Raw genomic sequence first — 24,883 nt, 5'->3', positions numbered from 1 at the left:
TTAAAATATGTCAGTCATGAAATCGCAGTTCTGTCCGATCCTTGAACTTCCTTGACATGCTATGCTTGCCCTTAAAGGAGAAAGACCCTTCCCAGAATTCAGCTTCCTGAAACGTATGCTATACAGATAAAGATGTGGAACAGTGTAACTTTTTTAGGGGATAAATGGGATAACTTTGCTACCTGCTTACAGTCATTAAAACAGCAATACCTAACCTTAAAAAAAAAAAAAAAAAGAAGCTACAGATCCCAGTAAGAAAACAAACAAACAAATCTTTTTATAGCATTACAGATATTTGATCCTATGGCACACAGACCTGCTTCAGTGCACAGTGTTTTATAGATTTTCCTTTCTCATTGCAATGATGACCAAATGCGAAAGAGTTATGCAGATAGTGATGTAGCAAAATCTACAGCAGTTCTACTGCTACGAACTGTGAAAACTATGACTGAAGACAGGGCTAAAAGAAGTGAACTAAGGGGGAATTTCTGCTCTTTCTCCTTTCCTCCATCTCTAAACCTGCACGGGAAAAGGCGGTATCTTACAAAAGACAGTGTCAAGCACTATACCTAGCATATAAAACAGAGAAGATGATTGGACAGATCACTGCAAAGGAATTCTTAAGCCATATTTTTAAAAATGCACAAACTCTTTAAAAAAGAATCAGTATACAATCACAATACAAAAGGAACATAAAGGGACTTTTTTTTTAATTCCACAAATTCCAGCCACCCTTCCCTCCAGCCCCACCCCTCATAACTTCATTTTTGTAAGATCTGGGAAGCCCAGTTTTACATCCTCAGTTGCAAAGAATAAGTGAATGGTGGGCTAATACTGTTAATTTATGAGATCCTGGAGCTCCTCATCAGTCAGCTCATTGACTTCCATGATCTTTTCCAAGTGCTCCATATACCGGGCATGGTCTTGCAGAAAGTGTGGTACCCTCATGTTCTCAATCACAGCTAATCCTTTCAAGCGGTCCACATCCTCATAGGAGATCTGCAAGGAAGGACATGGGTTAATTTTGCACTATAGCCCTGTTACTTCTCTGCTGTGGATCTAAATTCTGTTTTGTAGATGAGAAAAAAATTCAGTGCCAGGGGTATTTAAAAGCTTGTGAGAATCCTTTGAAAACGTGAGGATGCTTTAGTGGAAGATGCAAAAAAAAAAAATATGTAATTTTAGCAAATGCCTCCATACTTCCTGCTTTTGATTCAGTCACTGAACAGACTTGTAGGAACCTGAATGAGAATGACCTACAGCAGCTGCAGGAATGGATGGAAAGGATGGAGCACATGTGAGTCTTGGAGTCTCTCCTCAAAGAGATGGAAAGATTAACATAAGAACGGAAAAAACACTGTGCCAAAGGCTGAAGAACTAGAAAGGGAGTGCAGGACAGGCCTGGCACAGGAAGCAGGCAGGCTCCAGCTTTGGAAAAGGCTTGGTGCCAGCTGACCTGACCTCCGATGTTTTTGTTTTCACTAGCAAATGTGCTTATGCAAAGTTACATTAAAATGCACCTCTTCTAGTAGCTAACTACAGCACGGGCAACCCATAAGCATCTGTCCTGGTTTTGTTAAAAACAAGTTTCACTTTTAGTGAATTTGCCTGTCAGCTAAAGCTTTCATATTAGCTGCATTTTCCTGGAGAACCAGACACATGTTTTGGTAAACATAGCAATGGAATGAGAAGTTATTGATAAGCATGGATGCACCTCTCAGGAGAGGGGTAATGAGAAACAAGTGACCAAGAAACTGACCAACTGTGTATAACATCCCATTCACGTGAACACTTCATATAAAAGTGGAAGATCACAAGGATCTTGTCCCTTTTCCTTATGGCCGACATTAGGAGAGGACCTTGCTAGTCGTCCCTGCAAACTGAGGCCTAGTGAGAGACTGAATCCAGCTCCAGTTGGCTGCAGAGTCCAATCCAGGACTTTGGGTGCCGGCTCTGCAGTTGCTGAGACTTTCAAGATTGGTTTTGTATATTTTGTATTATTCTCTCTATTCTTATTAGTAGCATTAGTAAAACATTGTTAATTTTTCCAACTCGCTTCTCTCTGTCCTTCTTTCCCTCCCGATCGCCTGTCCTGAGTGGGAAGGGGGGGAGAGAGAGGGGCTGAAGGGGGAAGGCGGGGAGGAGAGGATGTTAACAATACATCTGCCACGGTTTTGTCACCCCGCAATCTAAACCCTTGACAGCATCCCAATTTTATTTTTTCCCATTCAGTAGCAGGGTGGATACTGGATTTGCCTCTGGGCATCAGAGCTGTCTGGGTATATGTGTGACACTCTCAAACTTTTTCAAGCTACTATAGGCCCTACATTTTTTTTTTTTTTCTAATGAAAGCTGAGGTTTATCTCCATAGTCTTGTGATTCTGCAAGCTAGGACCTCAAGTCTTGAGCTCACGGTACCTCAAGGTGCTGTGAATCCAGCATCCAGAAAGGATGGATGCTTTGGTTGTTCAATAGCTACAGAAGCTGCGTTGCAAGCACAGAACAGGACTCCGTCGGCAGCTCTCCAGTGTGATGAAATGTATGTGGTTGCTGCTTTGTCTACAAGCTGCGTGTTCTGGGCACCCTACAGACAGCAGCATATGTGCTGGCAAAACCCACCAGCCTGGCTGTGCTTATGAACTGGCACATCCTATTTCCTCACAGCAGGTCTGTGCCAGGTGGTTTGGGAGCAGAGCCTGCTCCTTCCAACCTTGTGACCCCACGTTTCTTCTAAGAAGCTGAGCACTGTGCGGTCAGGGCTCCTTGGAAACACCCTGCCCTCTCAGCAGGTGACGGTTGCTATTTGGAAAAGATTATTGTGAGCGTGAATGATCCACTGATGTGTAAGGGGCATGGAAAGGCTCTCTGGGAAGACAGGACAGTATAAGCCAGGTTGCTAAACTTGATCCCTACAGGTGGTCAGACATGGGGTACATAACTCACTGGTGATAATGGCAACAAAGTCCATAAAGAGAATGAATTTCCCCTGAGTACACATGTCCTTTTCTAGCTGCAATGACAACATGCATCCTGATTAAAAAAAACACGAACGTACACCCACGGCCAGGCTTACTGAAGTTATTAAGATACTGCTGTTTGAAGATGGTGTGGCATTACACCCAATTAATGTATTTAGAAGTAGATACAGAGGAGCTATACAAAATCATACCATCTCCTCTCAGCCTGGAGTCACAGCACCAAAAGAAATTAAATACTGACCTTCCCTCCTGTCCCAGCTTGAAATTCCACCTCTTTTCCTCCCAAACAAAGGAAAGAAAAATGACCTTTTCCCTCTCCTATTTATGTTACTGTTGCAACCAAGAAACAAGTATCTGTGATTTGAGGTATAGTTTGAATGAGATGCATTTCCCCAGTCCTTGCAATTGCTAAAAAATGACAAAAGTTGATATCCTGAGGAAGATCAAAAACATAACCTCATCCTACTGTGTCAACAGGTTGTCTTCCTTAGCATATATAATTAAAATCAATGTACAAGGTAAAAAAGACTGAGGTTAAAATGGACTTACTTAAGGTCTTTGTAATGTGTTCACATTCTTGGGAAACACAACAGTAGGTGACATTTTGCTGCTTTCGCTTTTTAAAACTCCGGTACTTAGGCTATACTGAAGTGCACCGAATATCTGCGTTCTATTTCTCTTATTTAATATTAGCTGCATGCTATTACTACATGAACATTTTGCAGTGCTTCCCATATTCAGTTCTTTGCTGAAAAGTTTTAAAACTGCTCCTTCTAAAAAGCAGCTTTTCTCAGGCTTTGAGCTCTTTCCTTAGTCACTTCTAGGTATGCTGAACAGCTTGTGTTCTGTTTCCACGCACCGCTCTCTTCTACACTGTAAGTGACGTCAGAAGCATTAGGAAGGCACGGCTGCCTCCATCAGCCAGATCTCTAGCACTCAGATGAGAACAGAAGACACAGAAACTTCAGCATGGCTCTGTCTTAAATACTTTCACATGAGAAAGCAGTGCTCCTGTTTTACAACTGTGTTAAGTGCCTATTCAAGCACAGAAGGAATTTGTTGTCAAGAGTACAGTTGACTGCTTTCATTTCCTATTATGTTCATACCTTTATTGTATTTCCAATGAAAATATGCCCAAGGTAGGCATGCTGAGAACGATGAGCTCACTTGTTACAACACAGATAATCTTCCAAAGGTAATGTAATTTTTCCCACTAAATGCTGGGCTTCTCTATGTTTAAGTCCTGTGCTTTTTCTTCTAACCTGGAAGACATGCCAGCTGAGCTTAATACTCCAGCTGGAACAACCTGATGTTTCTGTTCCACCCTAAACAAACAAATAAATCACCCTTTAGATTGGTGATAAACTCATATTAACCAAAGGCTAGATCTCAGTGCAAGTTTCAAATTTCTCTATGCTCACAGAACTTGTTTTTCCTGAGAATATATGGAGATATTGGAACGGGTCCAGTGAAGGGTCACTAAGATGATTAAGGCACTCAGTCCTGTGAGGAAAGGCTGAGAGAGCTGGAACTGTTCAGCCTGGAGAAAAGGAGATTCAGGGGGATCTTACCAGTGCCTATCAACACCTGATGGGAAGGAATGACGAAGGAGTCAGGCTCTTCTCAGCAGCACCCATGACATGGCAAGAGGCAATGGGCACCAGTCAAAATGCACAAAATTCCATCTGAACACAAACCACTTTTTTACAGGGAGGGTGGTAAAACAATGGCACAGGCTGCACAGAGAGGTTGTGGAGTCTCCATCAGTGGAGATATTCACAGCCCAGCTGGGCATGGTCCTGAGCAACCTGCTCTGGCTGGCCCTGCTTATGCATGGGGGTTGGATTAGATGATCTTGAGAGGTTCCTGCAGACATCAGCCGATCTGTGATGCTGAGAGCGGGCACTGTTCCAACACACAATTTCCAGCCTGATTGCAGAAGACGTGTGCAGCAGTCATTCAGAGTAGATTTTAAGATCCCTTGATTTTAGATGTTGTAAAGTCAAGCAGTTATATATTACTATACTGCTAAAATTAAATTGCTTGTAGAACCTTAATGTCAATGCTTGGCCATATGGATCACAGTGAAATCTGTAATTATGTGAGGAATGCCTTATGATGTTTTTGAAATGGCTTGACAATCCTGCAGACTCCCTGAAGAGAGGAAGAGATAAAGCAGTGCAGGGACAGCATGTGTTCGGTAGCTTAGGAGGCAGAGGCTGTGTGGAGTTAAACAGGCTTAAAGCAAAAGGAAGTTTTAGAGAATAAAGTTGCAGAGACTTATTTGATAGTGTGATTTTATTTTCAGAGCTTCCTAACTTGGTTCAGTTACCTAAACAGGATGTTACTCAATATGGATGTTTCTGACACTAAAGGCAAAACTTCTTAAATGTGGACCTAAACCCTGTATCACAACATGCCACTTCCCTTTATCACCCGTTGATGGCCAAGTAGGCAGAAATGTCAATATACCAGCTCTAAATGCAAGCATAACAATATCAATTTGAATCCTGCTTTATGAACTGTGAAAACCTAGCAATCCAAGGATTTGGTTGAGCAAGTGTGACAAAGTTTCTGCACTTCTTAGTATGATTTTGAGAACAAATAAGCAATGACGGTTAGACAGGACATAAAATACATTCTGTGCATGTAGAAATACTACGTAGTCTGGGGAAGAAAAATACCAACTGAATTTTTAAAAACATCAGAGTTGCCATCAGTGAGAGAAATTTGAGATTAAAAACTCTTTGTGGTGGAAGGGGTTGTTAGTATCAAATGGTTAATTGTGTTTTTTACTGGGACCACGACCTTATGTAGCACCTGTCCCACTTGCCCAAGGCAGTCCATTGTACTGCAAGTCAGGTAGTACCCTGTAAAGGGTGGAAAGGAAAGTCTGAGAAATATGACCATAAAATCTCAATCTGATAAGTGAGGAATGAGGAAAAGCTGGTAGAAATTTTTAGGACCTCAAAATATTTCTAACTTGCACTGTGTAATACAGGGTGTTATACAAAACAGAGATCTTTAAATCAAAGTAAAACAGGACACATTGACTCACAGCTCTTTACAGGCAGGGAGGGTTGCTGAAATGACAAAACTGTGTCCTTTGGTAAGAATGAGTCCACTCACCTTTCCAAGGGCTGTCAGAAGATGGAAATCAATGGACTCCCTGTATCTCAGGATTCGGAGGATTCCATCCAAGTATACCTGATCCTTGTTGAAACAGCCTAAAAGGAATCAAGATGCATTGCACTCTATCAGGGTTTGTACAAGGCATATTCTCAGAAGCCATTATGAGCAGAACAATTTTATTTTTAAAAACTAGATATTTATAACCCAGACTTTGAAAACCTTCTCAAAAACTAACCAGAAGGCTAAACCCACTAGCCAGAGAAAGAAATCAGAGAGAAGATGGTGTCTGTGAATATCCACAGCAACATTACGTCTCTTGTAATAAACATGAAAACAGGTGAAACTATGAGTAGGAATTTCTTCAGTTTTGCAATTTACATTCCCACTTCCAAGAAAACAATGCATTACTGATTCAGTTTCAAAGTCTCAGGGATGTGCATTTTCTGCTTGTTTTTAATAGCAGAAATCCTGCTTGCCTCATTTCAGAAAGTGCAGAGCCCCACTTCACCCTTTTGCGAAGGTTTTACTGTGTGACAGGATAAAGGAGCCCTGTGAATGTTCTGAAAACCTCCCTGAAGTACAAAAATAGAGACAAGAAACAGGGAACCCACCTGGTTGTGATGTGTCAGTCCACCCTCTCTTGGCTCGTACGCAGTAATCCCACCTAGTATTGGGGTCTTTGACAAATTTCCCCACATCCTGGAAGAGCTGGCTGAAGGACATCTGGCTAGCCTGATATACTGTGTAGTAGAGCAGGGCAGCTCTCCATAGAAAAGGGTCTTTGCGGAATAGGACGCTGTGAATGCTCGCCAGCCCCTCTTCTGTAGGGTTGATTGGTTTTAACCCATGTTTTCTGCGCCCGTTCCGGTTGCACCAAGGCTGGCTGTTGTTGTTAAAACCCCTAAAATAATGAGTTCCTGAAAAGAAAGGAATATAGGACTTAGAACAGTAGCATCAAATGATTAAAAAATAAATTATAAAGTATGGAAGGAGATGCCCATTTCAGAACTCTGAACTGTTATGACTAGGCACTGGGGAAAGTGCCAACTTTAGCCTTGTCTACAAGAGAGAATTTTTTCAGAAGTGGATACACGATGGAATTATTCACCTGCTGACTACAAGTGGGACTCCCAAAAGTGCTTGAGGAATAAAAATGTCAGCAGTACTTGAATTCCCAAATCTGTGGAAAGGAATTTGCAGAAGTATATAACATGCTGATTGCCTCTAGCACAGGTTAGGCATTGTAGTGAATGGAAGGAAGGAGAATCAAAGTACGGGGGCAGAAATGTTGCCTCTTGAAGGTGATTAAACAGCCGTACTGCAGCCTTGGAAGAGGCTGTGAACCCTCACAACGTGAGTAACAGTGGTTCAAGGCAACTGCAGGGCTTATTCTTCAGTTGAAATTCAGGCACCAGCCAAGTTTATCCAGTTTTGATGTACTTAATTAAAACAGATTCACTGAAAAGTTTGTAGAAATTTTCCACAGGCCTGGGTCAACCTCGTATAATGCAAAATCAATGCAATCTTACACCAGTTAAGAGCTCACTGGGTAAATTCTTCATCCCTAAAGCATGCCTACATTTGCAAGCAACGAAGCAGATTTGAAAAGTGAAATGGCTGGAGCTGAATGGCCACACTATTTTTGCTTCCCTTTTTTTTCACTCCAGACTACCTCTAAATTGCTCTCATGAGCAAAATGTCCCCAAGCGGTGACAGCACAGAAGGTATGCCCTGGAGAATGACATCTGGGCTTGCATCATCTTCATCTGCTCCAAGGCTCCTTTGGTGTATGAACCTTAGTGCAGTAAGTGGGCCTAAAATGCTAATGTAAGTGAACCCTAGGAATCCTCAAGTGGATTATTTTCCTTTTACTTCATGCCAGAGTGATAAATGGGTTTCTCCTTCCCTTTAGCAGCACACCTACAGCACAGGTTCTTTAGACAGGCACGTTTCCTCCTTCTCTATATATACATCACAAAATAAGTAAGAACACATGCAAGTCACGCTCATACCAATTTCATGTCTCAGCATCCCTTCCAGCCAGTGCTCTCGTGCGGTGGAGATATTGATAGTGAGAGTGGGGCGGCCATTCACCACTGTCATTGAGGCTCGAGACAACAGGTCCTCCGTGAGATGTACCACAATCTGAAGATGAGAGAGTTTGGGTAGCAAGGAGCTCTCTTCTCACTCCTGTTCCTGCTTTTTTTTTCCATTGGCTCGTCCATTATTTAACTTCTCTTTGGTCCCTTACCCTTTACAACACCGCCTTGCTACCAGTCATCACCTATGAGAGACACTTCTGACCCCTCCGAGCTACCCTAGTCCCCTGTGCTGGTGACAAAACCTTGGACTTCAGTGGGACTCAGCATCAAGGTTAAGATAGACAGACAGGAGCCTGCAAAATTTAAAATGGTAACACTGACTGGATTGGGGGGGATGGGTAGCAATCATATGCAGAGTAAATTAGACAAAATTCCACTTTTTGAACTGTGTCTAATTTTCTTGGTACTACTGAGAAATGAAAAATATTAGATAAGCACACATAAATGGACTAGGTATCTATGCACTTTAATGTCTGAAACCTTTTCAGTTGCAATTATAAAGCCACAAGAATGAGAGAAGGAAGCACTATGTACTTCGTTTCCTGACACATGATGCAGACTTGAAATATTATTAAAATACCAGTATTGTTTTGTTTTATACAGGATAGTAGTAGTTGTTTTCCTGTTTTCTCTTGGAAAATTGGTAATCAAAACAAAAACTTCTAGAGAAGGTAATTAATGCATATTGATATATTTTGGTTTTTGAGTTTCAAAAGACTTCTCAAACAAACAACTGGGAGGGAGATGGGAAACTCTCTTTGTTGAAAACTTAGCACCTTTCCCACTTCATATAATGTCTAAAGAAACAGCACTGCTCAGAAGAGTGTAAGGGAGGGAACCTACAAGAGAGAGCATTTTTTTAATACCAAATTTAACAAAAAGGACCCAGGGATCAAAGTTATTAACATGATACTTCCCTGTATTCAAAACCCACCATTCAGCTTCAAGTTCAACAGCAAGTAATCAGTCCCATAAAACTCATATTTAAGATGCAGAAAAGACAGGTAAATCCCAAAGCATTTAGATTTAAGGCATGGGCACCACTTAGTTTTATTACATCTCTTCAACTGGAAAGAAGTAGTTTCATAACATTTAAGATCATACTAAGAATAATGTATTAACCTTATTTTTGTAGAAAAAGCAAAGCATTTAAAGCATTTCATTAAGAAGGACATGGGATAATTGATAAGGGTTTAGGATCCTGCTTACATGAATACAAACCAAGACAAAAATAAATGCAAGGGAAAATAAAAGCACAGCAGAGACCAAAAATGTTGGGGTTTTGGTTTTTTTTTATATGCTTGCTCTAACCTGTAGTTTTATAACCCACTCTTTAGGAACACAGGTAAAGTCTAGTATCAGCATCAAATTATAGTCTCCTAAAAAGTGTGATGCGTTTAATCTTTTATCCTAATAATATTAAGTTTACTAATTAAGCCTGGTTTCTGGGAAACTAATTTTTGTCTCTTGATCTCTGATTCCAGATTCCTCTTGCTCACTGCCAGTAACCTCATCCAAGTCTTGGACTGTGTCAGCTGGTGTTTTCATTTGAAATAATTCTCTTTTTATATATTCAATTTCATCTGACTATATAACTCAATCATATTGGACTTTTAAAATCCTACATATAGGAAATAAGTTTTTTGCACAAGGCTCTAAAAATTAGATGGTTAAAGTCAGGAAAAAAACAGCACTCAAACCAGCTCAACAAGTCACCCTCTCTCAGACATTTTTATTCACTTATGTCACTTTCATTTGTGTTGCTTCTTATAAAAAATCAATCCCTTGCACTGGTGCTTATTTTTCTTGGCCTTCTCTTAACTCTTTCCTTTGGTGTAAATAATTTGATACAAGAGAACGGATGGCAGAACTGGTGAATAAATGGAAATGTGCTAGTTCTCAAGTAGTTGAAAAAAGGAGGGAAGGAAGGGTGTCATTCCTGGGTACTCCCAAAAGTGGCAAATTTAAGAGCAGTTATATAGGAATCAGGAAACAGGCTGAGAGACGGCTGAAGCATTCACAAGGAATTTGCATCATTTCAATTGTTCAAAAATGAAACTGGGCACAGCCATGAGAAAAATAGGATGTAAGGAATGTTTTGGTAATTATGGAGGAAAGGCCTCAAAAATGGTCTCCCCCCAGGTCCATCCATATGTAACTTCTAAGATCTACATGCAATGTTTCTTTCCTGATGCAGTGTATGACTTACCTCACCAAGACAGCCTTCTTTCACCATATACTTCCTGACATGATTCCAGATGCGACTTTTGGTCAGCAAGCTGCCTCCAGTGGCCTGCTCAAATTTTTCGTAGCTTCCATATTTCTGCAGTGTCCGCTCCATAATGTTAATGGACTATAAAATACAAAAGCATAGCAAATATCAATGCAGTAAGAGCTCTGCGTCAGACTGGCATGTGTATTCTTTCACTCTTAGTGTTGCTCTCCCTTTTTTCAATCTTCCTTTTTTAACTCATTGGGAGTCACTATCAAACTGTAGTCATTAGATACAGGCTGACACACTCTGTAATCAATTTATACCATCTTCAGACATACATTAATGCCAAAGTACTGAAAAAAAAAGATTCTGATTAACTCATTCTGGACCCACATCCATCAGCATGACAAAGATGATTATCAGTCTAGCAAAATAATACCCATTTTCTCTTTAATTTGGGGAATTTTTTACAACTGCCTTGTAAATCAGACATAACAGGTCACAAGGACATTTGCAGTTTAAGTTGCCAGCATGTTTCTTTTTATGGTTTTCCACAGAATTTTGCAAAGGTCAACCATTACTGTCATCTTGCTTCATTTCTTGGTATTTTCTGATTTAGGAATGGTGAACCATCACTACGCAGATGTGTAACTATAATTTTAATGACAATATTTCTACCAAAAATGTCTCCTTACAATGAAATCCTCTGTGCTATGAGTGCACTGTGTTTCTGAAAGGAGGACAGAGAACAGGAACTTTATTTATACAACTTTCATTTAAATCTTTCATTTAAATCACAGTACTTCTTCATTATCCCCCAAAATGAAGAAGGCGTGTTTCATGAGACAAATAAAGTGGTATCAACAACTGTCTTGCGTATTGCTGCTAGAAGAAATCCCTGTGGGTGGAAAGCAGATCATGATGCTTATAATGTGACCTGAACTCTGCATGTTGAAGATGTTACTGGTGGGATGTGAAATGCTCATCCCCAGTAATCTACTTCCCCACATGTCATTTCACACCCTTAAAAGAACATGTGGCATAGAATAACTTGTCCAGCAAAAGCCCAGGAAATGGCTTTTTTCATAGATATGATAACGGAAGCTATGAAGAATCTCACAGAGAGGAAAAAAAATACTACTGATATTGCCTTAAAAATGAAGGTTCTTGCTAAAAAAATGCTACTAATGATGAAGGTGGAAATCTTGCAGATTGAATCTCTTTTTATGTTGTACACTTATATCCATGCATGAAACCGATAACATGGTTGTTGTTTCCAGCTATGAAATTCTGACATTGTCAGATTGGCTTATTATCCACAAAAATAGGATTAATTTTGTATCTCTCACTGCTACTAACAATCCTGTTTTTCAAGTTGCAACTAAAATACTCTCAGTAACTGCTACGGAAAGCCACAAATGCCAGCTAGATATAATCTCAAAGTTCTGTAGCTCTTTGATGAGAGAAATATCACTTATCTGAACACCAGCGAAATACTGCATCTAATGTTTAGTATTTATTTGTCCATATTATATTATACTTATTATTAAATAAGAAGGGCCTCCTGGTCAGATCTGAATTTATTTTTAAGGAATGAAGAAAGCAGCACAGGGATAATTTTGGGGGGGTTATTTAGAGATAGCAGGCACTCAATATAACATGGAGCCCTTCATTTGGGGTTCTGCACCTGTCTCTGAGGTGAGATGACTCAAAGTTGGGTGTTGCAAGGACTTTCTGGGAAAAGGGGAAAATCCAGCCCAGCATGCCAGCTCTTGCCTGTTCCAGCATCCAACTGTGAGCTTATTTTCCTGCCTCTGGGCCAACAGAAAGCAAGGTACTGATATTGCCACAGTCCCAAAAGCCAAACTGTAAACTCTTCAGCAACAGGTAAAAAAATGGAAGAAGGACTATGTGGCTGTACCAGGTTTCTGGGTAGGAGTAATTCCTATTGTTTTCATTATTATCTAAAAGATCTGGTTTAATCCCTCTTATTGCTACCAAAGTGTGTCAAAAGAAGCAGCAGTCCTAAGACAAGTCCCCTTGAGCAGCAAACCCTGTCGGTGCTCAAGAAAGTAATGACACAGAAACGCTAACAAGAGCAAGACAAGGCTCTGCTTAATTGATAGATTCAGGTGGGGGCGGTCTTTAAACAAATTATTTGCAGCCAAGTATGTCTCTGCATTCCAAGTCACCCACGTGCAGCAACAAGGCTTAGTTACTTTAGAGTTATTGTAGATATACGTGCTGGTAAGACATGCTCACAAATTATTTAAGGCAAATCAAGTTAGAAAAAGGGTTCAGTGACCTCGGAGTCAGCCTGCTGAGTTCAGTCAGCTCATCCTACGTTCAGAAGCAACTCTGCTACAAAAGGGTTGCAGTCTGTTGAGATTTGTGAGAAAGCCAAGGGTTGCAGGCACCTTGGCTTTCCTCCCTGCAGAGCTTATTTGCTGAGAGGAAAAACTTCCAGCTGCATCCTTAGGTAATAACAAACTGTACCAGATGGAACTTGTTAGTCTAATCAGGAGCCAGAAAATGGTGGCTGCCCTTCTTTCTGGTGTAAAGTGGAATGGAAAAAGGTAAGAGTGGGGTTTTGAGGTTAGTCTGTTCAGGCTGTAGTGTTTTGGGGCTTATTCAGTTTTTACAGTGTCTTTGCATTCTTCTTATCTGCATGAATGTGTTTCAGTGATTTAGAACTGGCAGAAATATTTTTAATGAAAAACTTTTCAAATACTTTGCATGGAATTAAAAATGAATGCTTACTTGTTTTTTGTATGAGACTGTCCTGATATAAGCCTATGGTCCTACTGTGGCATCACTAGAAGTGATCTACAGTCTCTTCTAGTGGAAGAGGAAGTTTGTGTAGGACCCTGAGAACTTATGCTACTTGGATAGCTTGATATGCTTTGTGTTATATATTAATGTACTTTATCTGTGGATCTCAGCGTAGGAGGGAGTTTGTTACTAGTGAAGAATGAGTTGTCTTGCAATTAAGTGGTTTTATAGCCAGTGATACATCATTGAATCTTCAACATGCCTAAGCTGTGATAGCACCTGGACACTGCAAGGGGTTACTCCATGTCAAATGCTTTGTTGTTTTGCCTTCCAGTCCCAACTAACTATTTTTCCAACATCTGATAAATTTACTAATTGCAGACTACTTGTATTAATGACTTAAGAGGTGTGTAATACAAACACAACGTGGCACAACTGATTTATTTATTACCTCAAAGCTGCTATATTTTTATGAGTACAAGGGGAGAAGATGTATAACTCCTTCATAGGGGATAATTCAACAAAATGATGATTAAAAAAATAGATATATGTATAAAAAAAATATATTTCCTGCCTTCACATACAATTCAAAGAAACGGGTGTTAACACACAGGTTACTTGAAGCTGCAGCTTCCTTGCTGATCTTGGTTCAGCAAATTGCAACTGTTAAGTCACCTGCTCTGCAAACACTGGGGACGATTACTTCTAGCTCAGTATTGCCACCTCTAGCATCTGTGCAAAAATAACAAACACTTTTAAGTGTTGGGAAAATTTAACAATGAAGGACAAGAAGGTTGAGCCAGAAGGAGTACCAGTAAGAAAACTTTCATAGCACTTAAACCACACAGTTGCTGCACTGACCCTGAAACACAGCAATAAGAGAATTAATTTTTGTAATATTAGATATGTCAATCAATGTGAAAAGCTGCAAGTCTGCATACTATTTTTTATTCTCAAGTTCTCTTCCCTAAAGACACAGATTGTGTGACTCATGAAAGAATCTTATCGTGACGAGAATGAGATAACGTAGAAAGAGAGAAACAAAGAAACAGAACAAAGCAGAAGAGAGAGGAGATTAAAAATATTTTTTAAAAATATATTAATGATTCAAAAGTGTTTGTCTGTGAAAAGTCAACCAATAAAACTGTTATCTGTGCTCAAGGTTTAAAATCTTTGATCTGACTAGAGGCCTGGGGGTGAAGTGGTTGCTCACAAGCCTGTGCATTCCCCATTGCAGCACTGCTGTGTTAATGGCTTGCAAATCTATAGTTTTCTTTGCCTTTAAAAAATAAAATAAATAAATGGGGCAGGGTGTGATTAGTTTTCCAGATGTGTTGCAGTAATGTTATATTAACAAATTTCACAGATATGCACAAAAGTAGAAAGGGCAATAAAACACCATCTGTTTTAATGTCCTAGCAGGCTATGCACAGCTGTGGATAGAAATATTTTTGAAATGATTAAAAATCCTGTAAAATTTTAAGCTCATTTCACTGAAGTATCCTAAAAGCCATTTTAAAGCTGGTGAGCTCTGTCAGTAAAAAGCTGTTTTTACAGAGATGTTTAGTCATAGAAGAGCAAGCAAGTGTAAGTTGCTGTAAGCACCTTTTACAGAATAAAATGGGAATAGTTCAGTTTCTGTTCACGAAACAAAGCTTCCTAAAATAAGTACAGCAACAAATTAAAGCCAAAAATGTTTCAATAAACAAAATTTAATTTATCTTTATTGCAGGAAGAAGGATGACTACATGCAGTTGTGTTTTTACTGCAGACACAAAACTTGACACTGTGAGTACTTGTTTTGCAACTGGAGTAATCTGCCCTGAACTTAACATTTCCTATAAGAGACCTATGTGTTTCTTCTGATAAGTAAAGTCTGCATTAGAAAAAAAAGATAGCACTGAGGAAGAGCAAGTGCTCATCCAATATTTGCTGATTGAAACAGTGATTAATGCTGCTTTTCCTGGATAGTAAATTTGCATGAAATGAAATTCAAATTTGCGTGGAGATGAAAATTTCTGAAGCTAGTTATGGATGAAAAAAAAGAGAGAGTGCCACCTGCTGGGCTTGGAGCTGTGGTAAAGCTGCCCTTTTTTTTTTTTTACTATGAAGTGCAAGATATTCTTGTTCGGTATTTTTAGTAGCTGAAGTTTGAAGAAATGCTTTTCTGGCTAAGAACTTCTGTAACTTAAACTAAATGTTATGAGACGATTTACATCCTCCTTGCTAAGTTTCAGAAATATCATACTTCACTGAATATTAAATCTTTCACTGCTCTTTATAAAGTTGTTATAAAGCCTTTATTTTTCCATGTTTTATATGTAAAGGGAAAAAGCTAAAATTACAAATCAGAATAATATTGAGAAATCATTCATTTTTAAAATGTTGATTATTTAGGTGTGTGGGGGGTTTTAATTAAAAGAAGAATAAATCAGTGACAAGCCCGCTCCACAAAATCATCATGCAAAAATAATTTTTAAGGCTTTGGTACCTCATACTGAAAGGGACAATTTGTATTCAGTTCAGTTTGGCAAGTTGGTTATTGTTGATTTGTTGTAATCTATGATTAATGCTGCTAATATTGCTATAAAAATGCAAGGAAAACTTGCTAAAAAGCTCTAGTCAAGGAGTGGTTTTATTTGGTGTCAGTATGATTTAGTTGGTTGTTTAGAAGTATGGAACCTGATTTTAAGAACAGAACAGCTGTTCTCATAAAAAAAGCAATTTCTTAATGAAAATCCAGCTAGTGAGTTTTTAAAATATACAGATCTTTTTAATGTGAAAATGCAGACCAAGCCTTACAATACAATGACTTAACAGGTAGTAACACCTGTGTGTGCTCTAGGATTTAAAATATAAATAAATAAAAAATTAAAGTCAGACTATTCACAAGTCAAGCATCAGTTATTAGAATCCACAGTACTTCAATTCTTATATCCCTTTCGCAAGAAATTTTGGGGGGTTTCGTATCACAAAGAAGTGAAACTCATGGAACAGCAGAATCTCTTTCCAGGTCACATATCACTTGAAATGTAAGATTCTCTATTTAGGAAAGCTTGTCAGACTTAGTAAGGTCTTTCTAAACCACTTTTAAAACAGCAAGAGTGGGAAGATGACTGGTTCTGTTATACAGACAGGCAATGTTTTTGTCACTTAAGTCGAAGTTGAAAGAAAGGTTATTGTTGTCCTTATTGGTTTTGGGGGGTTTTGTAATTCAAAGACAGGTAGGAAGCCAGGGTAGTTACACAAAATGGGAAAATCTGTGCCTATGTTACCAGTGAGGCTGAGTATTACGGTGGTGGTGGTTTTTTTAAATTTTACCTCTCTGTGGAACGGAATTTGTCTGCTGCTTGATTGAGCCTAATGTATATGCAAATATCCTTTCAAATTTGATTAAAACAAGGAACATCAACATATGCTTATCCAATAGTCACGACCTCAAATAATTGCTACCTCTCCAAAAGCCTGTATCACCAAAAGGATTGGCAGGATTCTTACACTGCTTTTTTTCCTCTATTATCTATTTTCTAAACATATTCAGACATTGTATGTTTCCTGTATTCAACTCTGCTTCATTGCCTAAAAAGCTTTCTTGCCTCAAATTATGTTTCATGTAAACCCCTTTGTAATGAACTGTGCCTTTATCCTATATAGAACCCTGTAAATATTAGGGAGGCTTTAATTTTTACTCAAGAAGATTTTCTTTCAGTTCCACTCTTTTATTCTTATCATTGATGTATTTCTCAAACAGCAGGGGAGGATGATAAGCAGGAACAATTTTCACTTGCTACAAACAAAGCCAAATAGCACCTTTACAAGCATAGGAAAAAATAATCAGTGGAAAAGGAGAGGACAAAAGTAACAATACCTGCTTAAGAAACCTGTCATCTGCATGGCTGTGCTTAGCTAACACATTTGGCAAAGCTGGGTTTGCATATTCAAACTGAGGATTGTATGTGAAATCCGACTGGAAGAATTTCATCTTCTCTTTCTCCACATTGGAAGGCTTGATTGCAGCCAGTAAACAGAGTTTTTGGCCAGAGATCTCCCCCTCTTTTCCATGACTTTTTGAGGACTGGGATTGCTTTGGCTTTGCTAGATTAAAATGCCTCTTAGCTCTACTTCTGGGTCGCGGTGATCCCGCAACTGAAATACCGTTTGTAAACTTTGTGCTGGTGGACACGGGGCTGGTGAGGGTGACGGGCGGCTGCCTGTTCGAGCAGTACCAGCCGCTGCTGAGCAAGGGCAGTGGGACTTTGATTTTGCGGTGCTCGGTGCTTCGCGAGGGGGCAGAACACTTGGTAGTTTTTCTGTGTTTCTTGTGGTGAGCAGCTGACTGCTTTTGAGCGTGATGTTTCTTCTCCTCTTTGCTCTGCAGAAGGACATTGTAGCTGCTGGTTCCTGTGGTGAAAATGTCCTTAAGGATCCCAGAAGGTGGGTGCTGGAGGCTGTTTTCGTTATTAATGTTCAGCTTGTGTTCTTCTGGGCTCAGGACTGTTTTCTTAGAAAGCTCTGTCTTGGGCCAGTGAAGTTTTTCTGCATTGATGGGGAAAAAAAAAAAATAAAAAGAAAAAAAGCTGAGGACAAATTTGATTTTCACACAGCAACACTAATCTTAAGAACTCAAAATTGCAACATAAATGAAACACAGAACCTAACTGCAGTCTCATCAAGTTAATCCTGACTTCTAGACATACAGAAGAATTGTGTGCATATATCACTTTTGAACAATTAGACTTGTAAGATCCAGATAAACAAGTATTTTATGCTTGCAACTCCTGGCACAGGTGTACTGTTTGAACCTAAGAACTATCGTAACTTGTTTAAAACAAGACTTTTTGCATGTTTACTGTCACATTAACAAGTTTTTAGTTTTGAGCAATATCTGATTGATCTTTATCATGCAAGGCTTTCTCTATGGATTAAAAAAAAAAACCTTAAAAAAATAGGAAACTATACAGCAGGAATATATGAGCAGTATTTACAGTGAAGTCCCACAGGGATCTGTGCTGTGATATAAGCAGTCTGGCGTAGTCTCATCTGCAAAATCTGATTCACAAAATTTGAGAAAGGATGAGAACATCGGAATGGGCCCACTACTGTGAACAATTTATACCGCCATACAAATAGTAATCTAAGTTTAAAAGACTTCAGTTTCACATACTCCTTAACACAGACTGTGAGCTGTATTTAAAGAGGAAAAGAGAGATTGGCTAGTTACAAACACACCCCAAAGAAACCTTAGATAACACTGTCGTTTAATCTATTCAAAGTTGTTCTACAGTAGCAGCTGGATTTGAGAAAACATTTGAAAAGAAAGACTGCAAACTAAACCAAATGCAAGAAGCAAATAAGTTTCCTTTAGTGAATGAGCCCTCCTTTTTTGCTCTGACCTCTGGCATAGCCTGCAGGGGAGATGGGTCCCTGGTGCAGAGCAGCTGCACAGAAAAGTCACTGAGGACTGAAAATGTATTTAGTGTTTATGCTGGCTCATTAGAGAGAACTGACTTCTCTTCACTGGTTCTAACCATCCCCTTTTCTCACCAACCAGCTCATCCTAGAACATTAGGTGAGCCAAAAGTCAGGGCACAAATAAATCCTGCCACGGAGAAAAGCTTCTTCCTTCTGCACCTAAAATGAAAGGATTCACAGAGCGCAGAAGATATGACCAGAGCTTGATTAAAGCCAGCAAAAGGGATTTGAGCTTCAGCCCACAGTTATACATAGCTAAGCTGTAATTATTTTACATATAGTAATTATACTCTGAGTGGAACATTAGTGAAAGATCATTAAATGCCTCCAAGGCCGGGGGGGGTGGGGAGGGGTGGAAAAGACAGTAGTTTAATTTCAGCTTTATTTTCACAGTAAAATTAGGTTTTCCTCCCAACATAGGCACCATGACCTTGTATTTCATGCTATTGGACCTCTGTCAGCTCCATGACAGTCTGTGTTCCCCGATTCTCCTGAAGATGCTTTTCTAAAAAAAACCAACAACAACAAACAAAACCACCACAAAACCCAAAAAAACCCACTAAACCAAAACAACAGGGGTCCTATTTGCATCAACATATGATGGGAAATCTGCAGCCTGAGTGTTTCCTCCACTGGAAAGAGATAGAAGCATTAGATTATTCTCTTCCACTAAAGCATGTGTATCTTATGCAAGCTTGGTTTTGTTTCACGGTAAGTTTGCGCATCTTCTTTTGATGTTTGGTGCAGGAACGTATTCCTCGCCATTCCTGTTCAAATTGTGTCCGACCATTCCCATCACGCAGGTGACAACCTACCTGGCTTACCTTGCTTTACCATGAGCTGTAGTGGTGAGGAACCACAGTTCCCATCACAAGGAAAACAACATGAAATATGCAGCCAGAATACTGTGCAGGAGGCATTCATTTCTATGTGTACCTATCTACAAACAGCTAAAAAATGAGGCATTTTTTTGACAGCAGAATAAGATGACAGCTTGTGCATCTTTCTTGGCAAGTATTTAAGACTGACTTCAGGCTCGTACCAAGTGTTACACTATGAGAATCCTTACTTTTAAGGATAAATGAAAAGCAAGGTCTCCAGAATGTCTGAATACAGAAATACTACATTTCTGAACATGTCACTTTGCTCATGTAGACAAAATTGAATTTAGAAATTAAAGAGCTGCTTCTTATACAGATGAGAGATGATAACGTAATGAGGTGGTAACACTTCACCTTCTATGTGAATCAATTCTCAAAAGTCACAAAGAGCAAAGCAGCCTCAAATTGCTACTACACAGGGAATAATTTGAATTAATACCACATGTGTTTAAAAGAAGTGATAAATAGAAAAGAAACAAAAAAAGCCAGAAACAGAATTCAAAGAAACAACTAAAAATGACCTTAAAAAACCCCTCCAAGCTCTTGCGTTGATCCAACATCAAAAACTCATGACAGACTTTCAGAGCTAAGTAGTACAGTTGGCCAGCTATACATGCATTTATATCTAGATAATTTCTGAACATCACAAGTCAGAATTCTCCTGCAAGTGTTACAAATGGTGGTCGAGTGCTGAAAACGTAGTGGCAGGTTTAATATGCAAATGGTTTGTGTCAAAAATAGTTGTCCTCAAATCTGTAGTTACTATATATGTGCAATGTCATAGCAAAGTGATTTTTTTTTTTCAGCTGCCAATCTAATGTGGCTCTCTTTCATTTTCTTCCGACCAATGGAGGATACTCTTTGATGCATATTTGTGCTGAAAACCTAGAATCAATAGATAATCCAGCAGATTTTAAAGATTATATTAGGTAACTACTTTTCACAAGTCATTTAACTGCCATTCTAAAGTTTTTTTTGATCGGTCCTATGAACATCATTCTTTTACAAACTAAACTAGAAAATAAAACCTGAGATATCAAGATCATGCCACAAACCACCAAATTTTCAAGTTCTTTCTCCAGTACATTTGTTTAATCTGTAACGTCCATTTCAAACTCACATCTGTAAGTCAGACAGCATCAACCACAATAAAAATACACTATCTTCTAGGAAACTCAACTTACTAAACTATATCCAAGAGTTTCCTAGGTTTAGCAATGTTTGGTCATTGAAAAAGGGGTCTAGTATTCTGAATGTAAAACCAATTCATTGCACAGCCTGTGTTCTGAAAATGTATTTCAGTGTTTCAAAAAGTACTGAGATATCATACTGCTATAAAGTAGCCAGCCAGAGAATGGATTTTCAACACCCATCAGTTATACAGACTGGCTAGCAGTGATTTCCAGCTTTTAACCTCTGGATACCTTAGGACAGATGTCAACAGATTACTTCTAAAAGGTCTAGTAAAGGCAAATTGAAAAATCACCACACTATGGCATAACTCTATCCCACATATCATATAGGGTGTTTTTAATCTCATTCATGTGTTACATGTGTTCCGAGATGTAAAAATTTGAATTTACTGACTTTATGCATTTCAGCTTTTGCAACGGCAAACAGTCAAAGAACACGCGCCCAAGGCTTCAGTTACCTTTGAGAACCTCTCTAAAAATGTGCAATCTAAATACACAAGTTCTCTTCATTGATTGTGCTTCCAAACACTCGGTCACAAAGCCTCAAAAAAGCTAAGAAAAACCCTAAAACAACCCCACTGAAACAAACCACAACAAAACTAGTGTTTCCCATCATGTTTACTTCTAGTTATTGGTATTTTGTTCCTCTCTGCAACAGCACAGTAATAAAAATACAGGTCCTAGAGACAATGGTGAATTACTAAATGAAACAATCTGCCATGTTTGGAGTGGAAAGTGGAGATGTAGAAAGGAGGAGAGGGCAAGAGCTGCTTGTCTCCATTTTGGCATCAGTAATGTACCAAAGGACAGGATTTTCCTCCTGGTCGGTGGAAATTTAGTCTGATTGTCTTGGGCTGGAGTAGAGCTCTGCCCCTCTTTGGTGCAGCTGTGTAGCCATTACCACTTAAAAGAATTCTGTTGGTAATTGTAAACCTAAAAATATAGAAATCCTCTCCATTTTAAGTCAGTCTGCTACTCTAACAAAGACAAGAGTGACTTGCAAAATACCTAATGAAGAAACTAGATTAGACTACTGACTTCACAGCTTTAGACATTCTGGAACCTGCACGAAAAGTTGAGTCTTTTTTTAACATGTATCTTGAGACTGTTGGATAAAGTGTCCTTTAGCTGAACATTGCTCATTATATGTTAAAATGATGATGTAACCAATATGCAAATATGGAACCAATTGGCTCTATAGGATTGCCCTGAGTAGCGGTAAGATTTTGTATGTAATAGCTGTTACTTTTCTTTCTGGCATGCCAGATTTATTCCAGCATCCAGGCTTGCACAACTCCGTAATCTGTGCTAAATTTGGCTTATTGCACACAGAATAGACCCTGGTTTTGAGACAACAGCTGTGTTTGGTTTCTGCTACCCCAGAGGTGGGTTAGTAGGACAGCCAGCTGTGCCCATATGATGTTGGGAACTTTGACATTTACCTAAGATCTTTTCCCACCCCAAATGATCCACCTATTTGCTTTCCTCCTGCAACAGCATATCTGTCTTTAATTCTGAGCTCCAGAACCAAGGGCAAGATTCAACTATGAGCCAGCTTGTATGTCTGATTAATTAACTGCCAATGTTTGTAAATAACTCTGAAATATCTACCACTTACAGGACTTATTGGCATGATTTTAGACTGTAGTTTTTGTCTTTAAAATTGCAATGATATTGAAAAATGTAGTCTTTCTGCCTTAAAAAATACAAACTGACATGTGAGCAGTTTCCTGCATGTATGTTTCTACACTGAAATATGACCTTATGTAATTTACTCCAAATTCAGATTCGTCAAATTAAATTATATAGCACAGTAATAATCAATAATAGTGAAGACTTGGCCCTAATGAAATCAAGTAACAAATACCTGTTAATTTAATAGACTCAGGATATAATCACAAAACTGATTCATAGACAGACCCGGACAGGATGAAACTTCCATCCAAGGAGATCTCTAGGTTGCTCTACTGCAGCACGGGTGTGTTCAGGAATGTCTGATGGAGGGGGATGGACCCCAAACAACTATATCTCTTTTTAAGAAATATTAATCCTTTAGGATTACAGTTACCGTTGCACATCTCTAGGGATGCTCCGCCTGATTCCATGAACGTTATTTCTGCTCCCATTACCAGAAGTAACACCGCACTTATATCCACACACAGGTGGAACAGCATATAAATTACACGGAGAAAGAGTAACTGCAAGAAATCTTAGTTATGATTGTAACAGTATTGTATGATGAGACCCTAAGATCTCTTCCAGACTCCCCCTGTAACAAAATAACTTTGGCTTAAAGCAGCTGAAGAAGTGACACATGAAATGACATCAAATTTAAACAAGGAAAACATCCGAGTGAAAAACTTGTTATGCAGCAGCAACTGTATTGCAGATTTTCCTACATGCCACATACTCAGCACTTAAGGTGAAAGTTTTTGATACCACATAAAACCATTCCACATTATGGTTATACAGTCATAGCACAGGTTTTTACATACGTGTATTATAAAGATTTGTAAAGTTCTCTGAAAATATGGCAAAGAGGAGAGCTTCAGGGTGAAAGACACCGCTGCCACCAGCAGTATTTTTATCAGCATTTTGGTTTGCGTCTCCTGCCCCTCGCCCCGCGGACGGACGGGCGGGCAGGTGTCGCGCCCGCCCCGGTGTCACCGGACGGGGACACGGTGTCCGTGTGCACCGACGGGACCCCCGCGTCGCCGTCCGTCAGGTCCGGTAGGTGCGCAGCACCGTCCCCTCGCCCCACTGAGCAGGTGCGCTCAGAGAAACCCCTCGGGTGATTTGTTTCCCGCGCGGGAGCAGCTGTGGGCGCCGGGCGGACCGCGGGCACTGCGGGAAGCGCCGGAGGGGACCGCGGCCCCACCTTGCGCCTCCTCCTGCCGCCGCCAGCCCCTGGCCGAGCCGGGAACGCCCCAGCCGCCCCGGAGGGGCAGCCGGGGCCCGGCCATGCCTGAGGCTGCCGCCCCGAGAGCGGCTGGGGCTGGGAACGGTACTCACCGGTGACGCGGATGGACTCCAGCATGGTGCTCTGTCCCGCCGGCTCCCGCTGCGCGGCGGGCTCGGCCGGGGCGGGCGGCGGGCTCCCGCCCCCTGGGCGGGGAGGCGGGGAGGGAGGCAGCGAAGCGCGCCGGGCGCGGCGCGGGCGGTGGCGGCCTCGACACCTCAGCGAAGCCGGCCCGGCCCCGCCGCGGCCGAGGGAGCCCGGCTGGCCCCAGCCCGGCAGGCAGGAGCTGGGCGAGCGGAACACCCGCTCTGACCCGCGGACTACAAGTCCCGGCAGGCCTTGCGCCGCCCAAGCGCTGGCGCGGGCAGGGCGTGCGGGCCGCGCTGCATTCTGGGAGTTGTAGTACACGGGCGGCCCGGCTGGCGTCCTGGCATGGCCCCGGGCGGGGGGGCACCGAGCTGCACCCAAAAATATCGCCGAAAGAGCCCGGTTTATCACAGCGGCACGGCTTGGCGTGAGGTGCCAGCAACATCGACCGGTTTTCAGCATCATCCTTTGCAGGAGCCTAGCAGGCATAACTTGCACTAAATACAGCGACTGCATTGCAGTACATTGGTGATTATCAATTATCGTCACTGCTGTAATTGATAATAATTTGTATAACTGACAATTATCTGCCGGGCCTAAGGCAGTCAGGGAAAGGGCTGCGTGGGACAAGGGCGCTCAGCAGGTGTATGAATGTGCTACTTCCTAAACAGAATGGGAGAACTGCATCAAAGCAACAATTTGGAGCAATAACATGTTTTACTAATTGAGAAGGTTGTAATAAATGGAATTGAGAAGACAGACTTTATATTGCACACTTCTGCCTTAGTTGTGCAATCTGTTGCTTTCCTTGTGAAACCTTTCACTCCTTGAAATCTAATGTGTGTGTTTTAAAATGCCTGGTAAACATGAAACAGGAACAAGCTATTCTACTGTAGCCATTACAGTTGTGTAATGTTGGTATGGTGTAGGAAGATTTTGTACTCTTCGTGCAGATTTAAGGGCATTACTGAAGTCATATTATACAGGAATACCTTTTAGCATGGTAATGCATTTACCTTCCTGAATGGTCAACACTTAATGGAGCAAGCAATTTATTTGAAAGTGACTTAACAGCACAATAGTGTGCAACAT

At 40.4% G+C, this 24,883-nt stretch overlaps 1 protein-coding gene across 1 annotated transcript; it reads right to left on the bottom strand.

Annotated features, from left to right (window-relative positions):
* Nucleotides 1-801: 801 nt before the first annotated feature.
* Nucleotides 802-23,995, bottom strand: MATCAP2 (microtubule associated tyrosine carboxypeptidase 2). The gene is made up of 7 exons (XM_080339269.1): nucleotides 23,758-23,995; nucleotides 17,068-17,735; nucleotides 10,422-10,565; nucleotides 8,123-8,255; nucleotides 6,722-7,027; nucleotides 6,108-6,205; nucleotides 802-999 (listed from the first exon to the last, which is right to left on the bottom strand). Exons 1-7 carry the CDS (start codon nucleotides 23,780-23,782, stop codon nucleotides 838-840), a joined length of 1,536 nt encoding a protein of 511 aa, XP_080195395.1. The 5' UTR covers nucleotides 23,783-23,995; the 3' UTR covers nucleotides 802-837.
* Between the last annotated feature and the right edge of the window lie 888 nt (nucleotides 23,996-24,883).

Source organism: Nesoenas mayeri (genome assembly GCF_963082525.1).
Source record: "Nesoenas mayeri genome assembly, chromosome: 2".
In the NCBI taxonomy this organism is placed as follows: Eukaryota; Metazoa; Chordata; class Aves; order Columbiformes; family Columbidae; genus Nesoenas; species Nesoenas mayeri.
The sequence above is the reverse complement of the archived record's forward strand: the minus strand, read 5'-3'. Positions and strand labels throughout refer to the sequence as shown.